The 17,098-nt window shown below is 41.6% G+C and overlaps 1 protein-coding gene across 7 annotated transcripts in view; it reads right to left on the bottom strand.

The window, feature by feature from the left end:
- The window catches only part of PARP8 (poly(ADP-ribose) polymerase family member 8), a 163,221-nt gene that overhangs the window by 56,848 nt on the left and 89,275 nt on the right, over positions 1-17,098 (bottom strand). For 4 of the 7 annotated variants that reach the window (XM_081212747.1, XM_081212746.1, XM_081212749.1 and 1 more), the window contains 3 exons: positions 14,336-14,406; positions 10,293-10,373; positions 828-922 (listed from right to left, as the gene is read on the bottom strand). In XM_081212747.1, the coding sequence (XP_081068873.1) occupies positions 828-922; positions 10,293-10,373; positions 14,336-14,406 (247 nt within the window). The remainder of the gene's footprint in view (positions 1-827; positions 923-10,292; positions 10,374-14,335; positions 14,407-17,098) is intronic. The other 3 variants (XM_081212750.1, XM_081212748.1, XM_081212752.1) reach the window with 1 other exon arrangement.

The following is a 17,098-nucleotide window of genomic DNA, read 5'->3' on the forward strand; positions in this document are numbered from 1 at the left end:
AGACATAATGCTCAGCCAAACGATGGTTTAGCATGAATAACCAAATGTGTGGGTGCTATGAACTAAGTCAGAGTTTGCCAACCAAACCCAGGCTTGTGGTTTATCTTGCTCCAAACAAACCTTGAGCTGTAGCCCAGGTTTGTACTATGGCTTACCACTTGTGGTTTGTCTGGGGGAGATAAGCCACAAACTTATGTTCGGACATTAATGCTTAAGCCAAACTGTGGCTCAGTTCACGGAGGCATTGTAGCAACAGGACCAGAGGAGGAACAAAGCAGACACCATCTTCTCTGTTTTGTTTGTTTGTGCTAATCCATGGTTTGGCTGAGTGTTATGGGTGAACTTGGCTAGCTATGATGCATCACAATCCGATGAATGTTTGCTTGGAAGTGAAGTCCCAGTATATTCAAAGAAGTTTAGCAAGTGTGCTTAGGATGCAGCTCTGAACTGCCAAAAACTGCTTATTTAATCACCCGAAGGTTTCACTGTATGTTCAGAAGTCTTCAAATGGCCAAAGACATTTAGCAGTGAAGCCAAGAACAGTATCTTAAATTTCAGTAAATCCAATACAACCAAAGGGGGAGAAATCCAGATACCTGGAAAAAACAAAACACTATTCAATTTATTTTTCCTTTGTATATGCAGGAAATGACAGGGCATGCACCTGCTTGTTCTGAAACCGAGATTCCCTGTAGAAGCCTTTATTTACTCAGTTTTAGATACCAGATATACAGCTTGCCCTCAGTGCTAAGCTATATTAATTTGCCATCTTCTTCTTAGCTACAAAGCCATCCTTAATTCACCTTCACAAAGAAATATATAGATACCTGAGAGAAACTGCATTTGGCCCATAGATCTCTCTCACTGCTGCCAAGTCCGCTTCCAACTGTGGGTGCTTGTGAAGTTCTCCATCATAACTAACCTGCAGAGAAAAGGGAAAAATATGTTTTGCTGAGAGGTTTTCTTTCTTATTAACTCCCCCCACAACCCGTCTTCAACGACTGGCCCAAAGTTGAGGTCACCTTGTGGCAGAAACACAGGGAAGTGCAAAAAAGTATAAGAGCATTAAAAAAGAATTCTCAGTGGATGATACCAAATGTCTGCTTTTTTTCCTGCAAAACTAGGCGAGTGTGTTTAGGATGCCCACAACAAGAGCATGGCAAAAGGGTTGATTGTACAGTAGTAACTCTGGTTACATACACTTTAGGTTACATACGCTTCAGGTTACAGACTCCGCTAACCCAGAAATATTACCTCGGGTTAAGAACTTTGCTTCAGGATGAGAACAGAAATCATGTTCCAGCGGCGCGGCAGCAGCAGGAGGCCCCATTAGCTAAAGTGGTGCTTCAGGTTAAGAACAGACCTCCGGAACGAATTAAGTACTTAACCAGAGGTACCACTGTATACACTGTTCGGGTATTCACTGAATGTACAGTAGCTTGTAAATTCTGAAATACATTCAACAGGCCTTGCCTGTTGATTTCCCCAAGCAACTGGCATTTACAGCTATCCTGCAGTTACATAATACAGAGAACAATAATGTTGGGTGGTCTTATACAAATACAGAGGAATAGTGGGAGGAACCAGCTGGGGAACCACCAAGGGAAGAAGGCTCAGAGTCTGGGAACTGGTGGTGGGACAGTGATGGGTGGTCACAGAGAGAAGGAGGAGAAGACTGGGAAGAGGAGGTGTCAGAAGCCGAAGGGGTAAAAGGGCTCAGTGAGTTGGGAAAATCTTTGACAGAGAAGTCAAGAATCAGAGGAAGAAGCTGAAGCAGACAAGTGGAAGGAGGGAGGTTGAGAGGCAGAGATGAGTCAGGCTGGTTGAGAGGCATGGGTGTCTCCCCCTCCTGCTGCAAGAAGCTTTCCTCTCCCCTTGTCTCCCAGAACCAGACGAGGCATGAAAAGAGTGGAGGAGAGATTGACTGCACACAGGCGCAGTCTCCGATTGCTTGCAAGAAGCCCTAGGGAGGAGGAGACAGCTGTGAGGCAGTGGGGCTTTTAGTCTCAGCAACTATTTAATGGAGCAAGACCTACAGGGCAAGAGCTGCTGTGCTCATTAGGCCTGAAACTCAGCCAAGTCTGTGATGGTCATGTTTCGCTAATGAGGAGTTAACTCCAGCCTGAATTGTGTGACTTACTGACCGGCTTCCTCTGTGGCAGTAGGCAATTGCCTTATACCAAATGGACCACTGGCCTGTCTTCCTCAGTACTGTCGCTACCGACTGGCAACAGCGCTTTGGGGCTTCAGGCAGGATCTTTTCTCAGCCTGACCAGGTGATACCAAAGAATGAACCTTTTGCACACAAAGCATACTCTACCACAGACCCCAGGCTGGTAACACCACCACCAAAAAAAATAGGGTCATAAGAGATTCCTGGTCTTTGGGAGGTTAAATAAATGCAATACCTTCTGTCAATGATCGCCCAATGACAGAAAACTCTGATTAAAGGAATCTCTTTGCTGTGTGATCTCCAAAGTCAAACACACACAGAGAGAGAAAGAGGTTCTGCAGAGGGAATTTCATTTATTGGATTATTTTGCATTCCCTCTGTACCACAATCCCACACAGTACCAGCAAAAAATTCAGTCCCCCTCAGCAGTATTTTCACCTCATCTGGAGCCCTTAAAAATTAATTATCCTTCATTAAATAGTCTATTTTTTCTTGGAAATGTAAATGAAAGGGTTTTGGGTCTTTTGGGTAAAAATGAAAAGGAAGGAAAGTGATGCAAACATTATTTGGCCTGTTTAAATTGAAATAGGGCTCATATAATAATGTTAAGGCACATTACTGTGGAGCTAAAATGACAAGAAAGAGGCTGCATTCCTTCAAACAAAATCTGATTTAAACTATCCTGCTTCAGGAGAGGTTTTCTTTGATTTAGGGAAGTTAAGAATTAAATCTTTGTGAATTCTAATATGAACTGACCAGCTATGCACCTCCTGGAAGAATGTGCGGATTGCAACAGAACTATCTATTGAATCTTGCACTTCTCCAATGTTGTGACACAACTAAAAAAAAGTATCAAAATGTGCTTTAAATTACCTGTTTTGAACAAAACATTATTTTAGAGAAAATCGGGGGGGGGTGTCACAAATTAATGCAAAAATGGGATGGAACTGACACCTGAGTATGAAAGTGATGTATGAAAGTGACATTGACCAAAAGGAAATCCACCCATTCCCAACCTAGGTGCACTGAACTTTGTACTGGGCAGGTATATGTACATTTATTTGTTTGGGTGCACTTAGGGCTTACCCTAATAAAACTTCATATATGTCATGCAGAGTTAACCCCCAGTCTTCCTGGACCAATGACACCGTGCTCTATTTCAAAATGCCACAGCAAGAATCTAAAGATTGTTTTTCCCCACAATGGAAGTAGATCAGACATCCCCAAACTCGGCTCTCTCAATGTTTTGGAACTACAGTTCCTATCATCCCTGACCACTAGTCCTGTTAGCTAGGGATGATGGGAGCTGTAGTCCCAAAACATCTGGAGGGCCGAGTTTGGGGATGCCTGGAGTAGATGTTTGCATTAGGAGAGCAGCCTCTTCCATTGCTCCACTCAACACTTTTAGAAGACACAGGACAGTGGCAAATTATGTGGTTATTACAGCATCAAGCGAGAAAGGGAAATCTCAGCATGGGAAGCAGCCACACATCTTGTTGATTTTTTTTTAATAACTACATTGCCATTGAAAGCCTTGAGGAATGGCAGCCACAGAACTGGTGGTGGGATGGTAAGAAGAGAGTGGGAGAGAGACAAAAAGAAGAAAGGGGTTCACAATAAACTTACAACAGAATTATAGACAATCTGCCGTCTTCTGAATTGGAATGTAAAAAGCTATGGTTGCTATGAACCTGGTCCGGCAGATATTAGAAAATATTAGTCATCCAAGTAATGACTTGAAAATTTTCATTATCCCTAACTCATCAACCAGACCCACGGGAATTTTCAATGACTCTAACAGCCCATAAAGCTAAGACTCCAATGAAGTCAATACAAAATAGATTTACATTAATATGGTGTAAATAGGAGAGAACAGGGTGGTCTTGTATCTTGTAGAAAGTCAAACGCTAATGTGCAATTTTGCCTGTGATGATGTCGGGGAGTCTCAGACCTTAATCAGAATAGTGAATATGACATTCAGTCTTCCTGCTAAGGGGCTAATGACTTGATATTCAGAGAAGTCACATTCAGCAGCTGCTTAACATAACTAGGCCTAAAGCTTAATGCTAATATATTATTTGTTTGTTTGTTTAAAAACGTACTTCTGAGGCAGCTAACAAGTCAAAAAGCCAGATTAGTTAAACTCAACCAATGATTGTTGGGATGCTGGCTAGGAACACACCTGTTAAACAGGATTATTAGAGATGCATACTAGCAACACTTATATAAGACAGGAATCCGAGCTTCTGTCTGGGATACTGCTGAAATCAGGAAATAGTTAGGACTGATGGGATACCTGGAGGGCACCAGGAAATTCTTTTCTTGGGGAAAGCCTTTAAAAATGTGGTCCCTTACCTGCACTCTGAAGAGTACAGCGATGTATCTTGAGAAATGAAAGAGCTTTGTTCATGGGTATGGAGCAGGATGCATTTGCCCAAGCAGCAGATGTCTCTGTGTGTATCATTCCATCACCTACATTGGTATGTGTTTCAGATCTGTCTTTGTGTGTGTGTGTGTGCACAGGGATTTGTCTGTCAAGACGGCCTGTGCACCAGTCTCTGCTTGTGTTATCCATCTGTCTGGGAACTTTGAAAGGCAAATCTTTTCTTTCTCTAGGTATGTTTGAATAAGCCTTTTTTCTGGGAGAAGGGGAAGAGGTTTGGTATCTTCATTTAAAGAAACACTTATCTGCATATAGATACATTCAAACGTCTGGTGGGATGGGGTAAGAGAATCAGATGATGTACAGTCTGGATGCCTGTGTATCGCGTTTCAAAAGGTTCACGGTTCTTGAATCAGTTTACAAGGCCCATAACAACATGAGTCCAGGTTATCTCAAGGATCACCTGATCCCTTATATCTCAGTCTCATCACCGAGATCTGTTGATGGTCCCCCATGACTGAGATACATGCCTTTTAACTATGAGGAGCTGTGTGTTCAATGTAGTGGCGCCAGGCCTGCATAATTTCCACCCAGGTACCCTCTTTGCTTCAGGTGTATGACTAAGACTCTTAAAACTAAGGCAGCATTTTAAGGTAGCATTTGGGTTTTGTGATAATTTTTTATTGTTTTATTATCTCTTGTTCTGTGGATTGTTTTTCTCTATATTCCTTAGAAATGTGAATAATTAAGTGATATATAAATGTCTTAAATAAAACAAAACTATTTCTAACATAACACTTTTAGTGAGTAGAAACAGAATCCAATTCAACAGTAGCACATGTTATAAGTAAAATACATATAGTGTCACTCATTCTAAGGAGAAACACATACAAATAGCTGGCGAGTGTCAAATTTAAATATAGGATTGTTGTTTTGTCTGTCAATGAACAGATTCTAGGAGCAGCACAGCCAAAAACTAACCATACATGCTATTTAGAGAAAAGAGCAAACAAAAACTTTCACAGTGAAAAGTAAAATACCTGCGAAGATAAAAGGTATCACTTTCCTGTGTCTGAATGGATTGTGTTTAGAAGAGATGAGCCGTTAAACCGAGACATGATATAGATTTTTGACTGTTGTTCTAGAGAAGGAAAGCATTTTTTTCTCTCCTGAAGAATTCTGCACAGGTGACTGGCAGGAGTAAAGAAACCCTTTTATCAAAGATCAAAGCAGAGTTTTCTTCTTCGCCGCCACTGTCTTATAATCTCCCCATCACTCACAGCTCTTCGTGTCACTTCTGTTTGGTTCAGACTACTAAAAACTGGAGCTGTGCATAAAAGGCCTGTTGAAATACTTCACCCAGTTTGTGCACAGAGAAATCTGGAAGACCATTTCAGTGAATTTCTCCAGTAGTTTTCTCAGGGCAGACTGGCCGCCATCTTGGACCCTCCACAAGACCTAGCTTTGTTGTGTGACACTGAGCAGGAGGGAGCCACCAGACAAAAAATAACGGATAATGTTTAGAGAAAATACTGCACAGGGACCTTTTTCTTTGTGGGTGAGAAAAATACAGTCACACAGCAACAGGGATACTATCCTCCAAGAAATCCATAGTTTCAATGCTCTCAGCATCTACATCTGCAGCTTCTTTATGATGGTAACAAGGAATATTGGAAGTTCCCTTCTGGCTACAACATGGTCTGATCCATGCCTCACAGTGGTCTACACCCCCAAAACTGGAGTTGAATATATGCCCTGCCTACTTTCTGCATTAAGGGTTGAGACCAAGGAAGCTGATTCCGCCACTGAGCAGTTGTTTCTCTCAGATCTCCGCCCGCCCTTCCCCTCCCCCCCCCCGGCAAGATTTGGGCAAGTAAATGCTCCCAGACCTCCCCCTTACAAGAAGGAGATGAGAGATTCAGGAATCCCACCAGTTTGTTCTGAAGTAAAAACTGAGAACTTGTGCAATTTCATAGCATCCTTTTTCCTAATGATGTTCATTACTTGTTATCTTAGGCTTCCATTGCTTGACATCCTTCATTCTTCCTTCCTTCCTTCCTTCACCTACCATCTTCTTTCGACTCTGTTTCATCTTTCTGGCTTTGCCTTTTAAAATTCCATTTCGAAACCTGTCTGCCTGTTTTCCCTCTTGAACGCTCGTTTGTACTAATCCCTCATCTTGCCTCATACTCTATTTGCCTTCGAATATACAATTTTGGTGTCTTGCGTACTGAGTGCCAACAAACTATGCCTCTTGTACTCATTTTGTTTTCCTTTAGGACAAATGTAATTGCTAGTTTGTCCACACCAGCATCCACTTTATTGCTACTTCTCTTGGTTGAATTCCTCCAGGATATTATAAACACACAGAGAGAAAATGATTCATAACACAAATTCACTTTCTCAAAAAAAATAAATCTGCATAGCTATTGCCCAAAATTCCACTACCAATCATTTGCTAATTTCATACTGTGTCGTTATAGGGTGCAGTCACTAAGCATCACTGAACTTAGTTGTATATGGATGGAGCCAGGAATTTCCTGTTACAGCTATGTCCTGTTTAAGAGAGGCAATAAGAGTTGTCTTGCCTACTGACGAGACTGTCCTCTTAAGCCAGGCATCCCCAAATTCAGCCCTCCAGATGTTTTGGGACTACAGTTCCCATCATCCCTGACCACTGGTCCCATTAGTTAGGGATGATGGGAGTTGTATTCCCAAAACATCTGGAGGGCTGAGTTTGGGGGTGCCTGTCTTAAGCCTTCCATTATATACTGCAGTTGTAACTGGATATCCCTTCATGGATCACTGCCTTGCCGTGGCAAAGGGACTTGAATAACTCAGAGAAGCCATGAACTATGCCATGCAGGGTCACCCAAGATGAACAGGTCATAGTGGAGAGTTTTGACCAAACGTGATCCACCTGGAGCAGGAACCGGCAAGCCACTCCAGTATCCCTGCCAAGAAAACTCCATGGACAAAGACAACACAGGAGTGCCTGGTCCGTGGGGTCACGAAGAGTCAGACACAACTAAACAACAACAACAACAACAACTGGATATACAGTTTGAATTGTTTAAATGGGACAGATGGATTGCCACCTGTCACAGATGCTTTGGGGGGGGGGGTCTCTTCAAACTTTATCATTCTATGATCTGCACTAGGCATTTAAAGCCATGTCAGGACAATTTGAACAGTCATGGTTTCCTGAAAAGTATCCTGGGAACTGCAGTTTGGTTTAAAATGCTGAGAGAGTTGATCCCTATTTCCCTCCAAGGGCTGCAATTCCCAGAGTGGTTTCACAGTCAATCCCTCTTCACAGGGAACTCTGGAAATTGTAGCTCTGTGAAGAGAATAGAGGTCTCCTAACATGCTTTTGGGGGTCTGAGGTTCCTTTCCCCTGTTCTACAAGCATCTGGTAGGTCATTGTTGAAGGGAGTACGCTGGATCAGATGGGACTTTGTTCTGATCCAGCAATGCAAGTTTTACCTTCTTATGTAAGGGGAATAAAATGGCAAAGGATCAAAGGCAGAATACAGAGGAGGAAGGTTACACAAAAAGGCCTGAAATGTTCCCAGCCGGCGTTTAGAGGATTTCATAGAGGACAGTCTTTCCAACAATATTTCATTAACGATTGTACAGATTCACTGACATTTTGTTTCAAATGTGCCTTACAAAGGACCTAAAGCATGAGAAGCAACTTCTGAGCACCAAAAAGATGAGTTGAAGAAAGTGCCCTAATCAAACCTTTCATTGTTCTCACAAAAGACACCAGAATGGGGACAGCACTTTCATTCCTCTTTTGGAAAGAGGCTGTGCTAAGTATTTTCAATTCCACTGAGAGAGCAAGAAACAAGGCAGGGGAAAAAATGCAGTCCTGCTTTAAAAAGGAAAAATAATAATAATCAGCAAATCTCAAGGTGAATCAGATTTAAAAGCTCCAAAATGGACATTGCTATTCCGGATTGAGGGGAAAAAAAGTTATGTAACTGACTTTTTAATATTGAAAAATACTGGGGTACATTTTTAGCTCAGTGGGAACCATATAACACCTTGGGGGTTTTTAGTGCCATTTTGTTAAGGCTGAAGTTCCTAAACACATTTACTTGAATGCTATATTCCACTGGAATTACTGGGGTTTTATTTCCAAGCTGCACTATAAACCTATGCATATCTACTCAGAAGTATATCACAATGAATTCAGTGGGGCTTGCTCATAGATAAGTGAGTCTAGGGTTGCAGATGGGTAAATGTGTTAAGGATAAATATATGAAACTCAGCTCTTCAGATCACATTTTAAGATTTTGATAAATTACTTGGTCTTTTCCAGAAGACAGACTTTGTGAAACCCTTTCTAGGTATGTGTGCTCAATCCATTACATGTGTAAGCATGCATATGTCTTCAAAAATAAGCAGTCCAAAAGCATGAATGTATTTTCTGTAAATAGACTTTGCTAAACCCTCCATTATCTATCTGCTGTCAATCCATTACATGTGTGCGCTTGCATGTGTCTTTTTTTAAAAAAATTGTAAGAACTGCCAGGCTCACCTGCTCCCACCTCCTCCTCTGGCACGGCTGCAATAATAATACTGCCAAGCAGATCAGAAGCTTCTGTGTTCATATAAGATTAACTGCAGCTTGCCATGATGTACAAACCTATGCAAACTGTGGTTAAACGCAACTATGCTTAGTGGAAAGAAGCCATCTTCAAACCATAGTTAATGAAGTTGGCTTGCTTCACTAAACATAGTTAAAAGTAACCACAGTTGAGTGTTTGGATGAAACACTAAACTGTGGTTAATCTAAAAGTCAAAGCTTCCAGTCCCCCCCCCATAGCCATACAGGAAGAGGCAATGGGTACACGTGCTATGGGGGGACTGGGCTTGTTCACAAATGTAGCAAAGGGACCTGTCCTACAGCTTCATAGGCAAGCTACATAGGATCACCGTATTTTTCACCCTATAGGGCGCACCGACCCATAGGGTGCACCTAGTTTTTTGGGGGGAGGGGGAATAAAGAAAAAAAACATTTCCCCCCAGGCGCGGGGCTGGGGCAGGAGAAGCCCGAGCTTCCCCCGACCCCAGCCCCCAGAACAGGCTGCTATCCGCAAGCCTTGGGAACTCCCGCCGGCCTCCCCAGGCTTGCGGATATCTGCCCGAAGTCCGGGGCGTGCTGCTCAGCGCGCTCCAGGCTTCAGGATGCAGGCTGCTATCCACAAGCCTGGGGAGCCCACGGGAACTCCTGGGCTTGCATATAGCTTCCTGAAGCCTGGAGAGCGAGAGGGGTAGGTGCACACTGACCCCTCTCGCTCTCCAGGCTTCAGCGAAAGCCTGCATTCGCCCCATAGGACGCACATACATTTCCCTTTCATTTTTGGAGGTGAAAAAGTGTGTCCTATAGGGCGAAAAATACGGTAATCACTGATATACAATCATCACATGAGCACTGTGATGCTGCAACTAGGCTTCAAATCAATGAAATCCAGTACTGTGTTATTACTGGTGCCATGCCACTAAAATCTCTCTTAGGAAGTGATGGCTCAATTATTTCAAAGCAAGTTACCATCAAAACTAGGGGTGTGGGTTTTTCTTTTAAATAATAAATGTTTACCAAATTAAATGTATTTTTCAAAGGGAAGATGAAAAAAAAAAAGCTGCAGAGGTGATTTCCCACCTGCACACTCTCCAGATTACTTCTGCTTTTGATTTTTAACAAGATGGATAATTATTCTCTCTTACCTGCCCGCCATAGTAAAACTCTTCTGAGTCATTATCTCCTTCTGAATCTTCTTCAACCGCACTACTGTGCCTTGATTCCTGCTTAAAAGAAAAGCAGATGAACTGAGTAAACTTGAAATACAGCCTTTTTTACCTTCCTCTTCTTCAACTATTGGAAGCTTGTGCAGCACTAGCTAATTCTGAACAATGAGCCCGGAAGTCCCTGGTTTGAATGAGAATGATACCTCTGCCATGAATTCACTAGGAAGCTTTAGGTAAGCCCTTCTATCACAGCCCTCTAAGACTTCCCCTATGGCCCTCAGGACTCCCTCTAACCTTGCTTCACATCCTTATTGAGTGGTTTCTTAGCCTGGCTAGAATACATCCTTGCACAGGAATTTAACCTTAATTATTTACAATTTTTGTTTAACCCACAAGAAAGAAGGGCTTTTTCACTAGCTAGGTTCAGTTCTAATCCTTCTAACCTCCTTTGGGGTAGGTTTGCGGGTATGGCAGAAGGAGATGGGATCTGCCCATGTGGAAACTCTAGCTCACATGGCCCTTAAATGTAAAATGTATGATGAACTCTGCCAACAATTTTTAGACCATCTATGTATTCCAACATGGAAACCAGAGATGGAGGTTATACACTTCTTATTACAGGGGAGAGACAAGGAGCTCACCAAGACCATAGCTATGTTCCTCTATTTGATTTTTTTTGTCACCGAAGTACCCTACAGGATCCTGCCCTTGCTAGAGACCCACAGAGATGAAACAGATTGCTCTCCTCTTCTTCCCTTTGGCAAATTACTGTACTGTTGAAATGGCGATGAGATCACACTGGCTTATTTATTCTGAATGTTTGTAAGTGATGCCAATAAAGGTTTGATGATGATGAATACATCCTTTAATAATGCTATGGGATGGAAGTTGGGGGAAGAGGAAGCTGACCTGTGGTACAAAGGTAACACTGTATTTATTGTTCCACCCACTTTTGTATCTGACTCTGCTCACTATATGGTCCCTGGAATGTTGCCTAGGAACTAATTGGACCTTTGGGCTGAAAAAAGGTTGCACACTCCTGATCTATAATATGGGCTGTATGTGTGTGAGAGAGGAATAATAATATTGCCAATTTACAGGGTGGTTGAAGAATCACAGCTATGAATGTGATGTGCTCTGAACACTTGAAAGAGCTACACAGAAGTGAAGTGTTGTTACTAAAAAGAAACAAGTCTCTACCAAAGCTAGGTCACTGCCGCGCTCGCCTTAGGCCTCAGAGTATCCCATGTAAAATGGTCAGCCTCAGGGAGGTCAGCAGGAGCTTAGCCAAAGGAAACACCAAGCTACCTGACAATGCCATCACACACTGATCTAGGCACTAGGCTATTATTAGCTGTGACTACATTCTTGGGGATTCTCTGAAGCAGTAAAGAGATGTCCCAATTTATACAGTTCACAAGTGTGACTGTGTACACAAGCGTGACTGTAAATGGTGCATGGCCCAGGTTGAATGCACAAGATCTCTATATGATCACAACAGCCTAGAAAGTATATGGAAATGGGTGCTGGCTTCCTGTGTGTAAAATGGAATATACCAGATATTAGAGAACCTACCCAAGCAATGTAAAATGCTCATTAACAATGCTCAGTGCAATGACTGCAGCTACATTCTAAATATCAGAGAATTTACATGAAAATAAATGTATAAAGCAACTCTTTGGGCTCCTTTTCTATCTGTAGTAACTGTGTCAGCTCCTGTTTAATGAAGAATTGTTTGACCAATCTAAGGCATGTCCAAATCACACTCAGTATACTCATTCATACTAGTTTTTCTCTCTCTCTCCTTTCCTTTCCTTCTCTCTCTCTCTCCCTCTCTCCTCCTCTTTCCATGCACAACTGTGTGTAGTATTTTAGTTTATTTTTTGATCCAGTGAATTAGCCTTATGTCATTCCTATGTACTAACAGTGACTTGTAACATATGCAGCCAAGGTCCACAAAATAAATAAATCCTGGGCATCTAAATACTTGGTGCTGGCCCCTAAGCATTTTAGCATTTTTCCATTCTTGCAAAACTGTTGTCTAAATGTACAATTCAGACACTGAGAAACTTAAAATAGTTTCCCAACTCTTCATGCAATAGACTGTCCTGGAGGAACCCTTCACATAATAGCATGCTTCGTTCATTTCTCTATTTGGAGGAAATTTCAGCATTTGAATAATCAGAAGGTTGCAGAACCAGGAGGACAGCTATTTAAACAAGGATCTATAAACACTGAGCTACACAGAGGACACATAGCAGGTAACTAGCAATGTCATATCCCTGCAGTTTACATAATGACTACATTACTGTATATATTAGAATCCCATTACCCACATTTCCCTCTTTGATCAAAACCATTTTTGATCTAGGCTATTGTACTTTCTTCATTCATGTCTTGTACACAGGTCTGTAACTGAATGGAAATCAGCTGTGTAACTATCAGAGAGTGAAAGCAAGAGAGATCTGCTCAAAATCACATTCCATTTGCCAGCAATTTCCACAGCTTGTGATTCTAATCTTTTTACAGTTATCTTCAAATTCTTGCTTTACAGTATGTGCTTCATGTACATAGACAGGAAAACTGTATTGTCAAGAAGTATTAAACAACAACTTTTTTTTTTAAAGGATCACCCAATTTTCTGGAAAAAAATATGCTGATTTATTTTATTTTCTCCCTATAAGTAACCTTAACGAATGGGGGAAACATGCTGCAACATCTACAGTTCGCCGTAACAAATAAGCCTTCTCAAATGCATCTTCATCACAGATGATCAAATCATAAAATGGAATAACATGCTGTGAATGTTAGTGGGCACAACTCCCACTGAAATGAGAATTTCACAGCAGCACTGAATTTTATTAAAGAGAGGCACCTAATAGATTGAACCCGCTCAGCTAAACTATGTTTTTAAAAAATCCATTTCCAGGCTGTTTGGCTTCAAGGTAGTCTCTGCCATGCAACAAGTTGAGACACTTCTAGGAACATAAGGAACTGCTTTATATTGAGTAAGATCACTGACCAAGCGAGGGAAACAGCAGGCAGAGTCTCTTTATGCAGTTAGATATTTGGAAGATGAAGATTCCGAAAGCTTGGTGAGAGAACCTTTTGTTCTTTCTTCCAATAGGCCCAGTAGGGCCCAGTAGAAGAAGAAGAAGAAGAGTTTGGATTTGATATCCCGCCTTTCACTCCCCTTAAGGAGTCTCAAAGCGGCTAACATTCTCCTTTCCCTTCCTTCCCCACAACAAACACTCTGTGAGGTGAGTGGGGCTGAGAGACTTCAGAGAAGTGTGACTAGACCAAGGTCACCCAGCAGCTGCATGTGGAGGAGCAGAGACGTGAACCCGGTTCCCCAGATTACGAGACTACTGCTCTTAACCACTACATCACACTGGCTCTCTTTCTTATTTCAGTAGTGCTTTCTTATTTCAACCTGTTTCCACAACCTTAAAATCTCTCTTCTCCCTGCCACCCACTTGATATGGTGTGTGCGAATCAGTTGGTTGCCAGCATTAAAATCAATACAAGCAAACAAAAAACCAAAAAGCAGCTCTCTGAACATGTTCAAAATCTTGTTTTCCCATTTGGAGCTGGAAAGAACTTGGGAGAGATATAATATTTGGCAATTACTGTTTCTGAGCGTTACTAGGTCAACAAATTTGTATTCTAGACCAGATCATAACAAGTGTCTGCAAAATCCCTAGTGATGGAAGATCACACCACTTTTATTTATTGTTTGATTGATCAACTTCTATTTACAACTGGACTATCAGCCAGTCTTCAGACTTTTTATTCACACCAGATAACCTGTACACATAGGTTCCATGGACATAATATCATCCTATTCATTTCACTGGCAGGGACAGTTCCATGTGCACATTCCACGAAAGAGTGAGTAGACCTTTGGACAAAAGCTGGGGCTCCTCTGAGCATGCTAACTTGGCAGAAGTGGTTTCTCTGACTTTTCTTAATGTACTCTGCGATCTGTTTGCAAGCACTGCACTAACAAAGCAATACTGTACCTCTCCATTTTCCCTTTGCAACCTTGATTTTATGGATAAACAACAGTTGACATCACTGGTTTTTCGCAATTCTAAAAAAAGAAAAGAAAAAGGGGGAAAGAGGACAAAGTTAGCAGGTAAGGGTGTGAAGGGAAACTTTCTGTTCAGTGACCCTGGACTTTGATATAAATATCTGCAAGAGAGAACTAAACCATAAGAATCTGCCTGAGACTGGGTCAGTCTGTCTGTCTGTTCCTGTATGTCTATCTATCTATGCCTGTATTATCCACTCTGGCTTAGCAGATCTCAAGACTGTCTATCAGAAGTCTTTCCCACCTCCACCAACTGGAGGTGAAGGTAATGAACATGGGACTTCCTGTGTATGTATCATGTGCTCTACCACTGAGTTATTGTCCCTTTTTCTATTTGATGTGCAGAAAGCAGTGGCACAGGGAAACAGACATGTGGTTCTGTTTTTTATATTTACATTTCAACAACAACAAAAATTAAACAGTTCTCACATATCAAACGTTGACTTCTCTCCCCCTCTTTCAGCGGTTCCATGAATTTACCCTCTTTCCTTCTTCTTCTTTTGTATATCCCAGTTAACTCAAATTTATTCTTTTCCTCATCTATTTCATATATGTTTTAGAAACTGCAAGTTTTTCCAGTAACCCTGCTAATGTCTTAATTTGTTTACAATTTGTTTGTAAATATTCAATAAACGATTTTCTTTCCTTAATAAAAAGTTTGTTGTCTTGATTTCTTAATTCTTCAGTTAAGTCTGGCCATTTCTGCATAGTCCATTAATTTCTTTGGCCATTCTTCTTTTGTTGGGACTTCTTTTTTCCATTTTTGGGCGAATGCCATTCTTGCAGCAGTAGTTGCATACACAGACACAGGGTTCTGGTGCATATGGGAAGGCTAGTACAATAACTGGAAGAATCCTCAAGGATTTTGCTAAAAATCAGATTCCAGACACTGACTTTTCAGTGCCCATCTGTGTTTAGAGAGCACCTTCCCTGTGTACTGCCGCCTTCCACTGAGAATCTTCACATTCCAGCCTGAGGCTGCCAGAAACATCTGGCAGGGGCGTGGAGCCTCTTAATGTGGTGGTGATGATCTGTGTGACAAGGCACTCAAAATGTTACAAAGAGGGTGTGATTAACAAACCACAGGGAGGATGTTCCCAGTGCCATCCCCATGGTAAGTGTGAGGCATCAGCCCCAAGTAAATATTTCATACTCTTGTAAATCTCACATTTTATTTTCCCGCCAGCTAGTGTTACCGTGCTATTTTAAAACTAATGTAGAATGAATGTTCTAATCACATCTGAGTTGTTGATTTTAATTACAATCCCTGTAAAAGCTAATGTGAATGTATTCCAAATATAATTTATACTCTTAACCAAGGAGGTAAAAATGGCCAGTCTGGATGGAAAATACAAAATTAACAAGTTATGTGTAAAGAAAATGGTCTATGTTTACTGTGGCCAATCAGAGCTAGCTTAGCACATTTTGGCATTGAAATAGCACACGGTAGAGAACCAACTCCAACTCCCATCAGCTCCAACCAGCCTGGCCAAGAGTAAAGGAAATGGGATCTGTGGTCCAATAGCCCCTGAAGAGCCATTGGTTTCCCATCCATCTAATAGCACAATCCTATACATGTCTGATTGGAGTTCAATGTGGCTTACTCTTGGTGAGTGAATGTAGGATTCCTGCCTATATGTATTATTATAGTTGTTGTGCAACACTCTAAGCCCTCAATCTTAAAGCAACCTGCTAAATAATAGCCAGTAAATAATTATATGTTAAATACTAACCAGCTACTCCTCAACAATCCTTCCCAATGTTTTATAATCTCTTATACTTCTTTTGCCCTTTCACTTCCCAAATAATCACCCACCTGCTACTTATAGAAAGCATTTTGCCATCTATTGGCATCTTCAAGGCTTTTTTCTTCTGCATTATTTGTACCCTCAAGTATATTGGGGAAACTTGGTTCCTGGTGTGTCTCACAGGAATACAGTCAGTTCCAGATGATCTAAAACATGGCATCCCAGTCTTCTTCATCTGCTGGTATTGATTTGTGTAGCTTTAGAAATATGAGATTTATCCTAGGCTTGCATCAGGTCAGATTAGAAAGCAAACCAAGAACTTCCCTCCAAAAGGTGGGGAATAGCTTATCTTGCAATCCAGACCAACTTTGCAAAGAAAGCCTACAAAGGCTGAAAGTCTCTCCCACCGAGGCCACTGAACTTCAAACCTCTTCCTTCTTTCCCTTAAAAGCCCCACTTACAGACTGGGTGAGTGATGGCACTGCAAATAGTTGTTGAGAGATGGGTCTTTTCTCTTCTTCCCTCTCCAGTGCTCAGGAGCAAGTGGGGCTTTCAAAGAAGAGGGTGTTTGGGCAGGATGAGGACTTGGATGATAGTGAATAAGCTTGGCATTCATCTTGAATTTTAATCAAAGGTGAAGGAGTTTCTGGAGTTCCCGATGCTCAACTCTTCTTTGAAATGAGCACTACAAGACCCCCAAAGCTCACATTTGACTGAAAGCCCGAAGATCATGCTGGATCTTAGGTCTCTTTTATCTGTTCTTCCTTGCAGTCATTTTACCATCACTCCCAATTGCCATTAATTGCTTTACAATGTTGAGGGCCAAAGGAAACCCACCGGTCTTTTACCAGTTCCAAAAGACTCACTATAAGTCCCACACAGCCAACAAGTGTGAGAACTGCCACTTCAGACTTTACTTCTCAGAGGTTAAACAACATATGTGA

This window comes from Podarcis bocagei, assembly GCF_964188305.1.
Source record: "Podarcis bocagei genome assembly, chromosome: 11".
NCBI classification, from domain to species: Eukaryota; Metazoa; Chordata; class Lepidosauria; order Squamata; family Lacertidae; genus Podarcis; species Podarcis bocagei.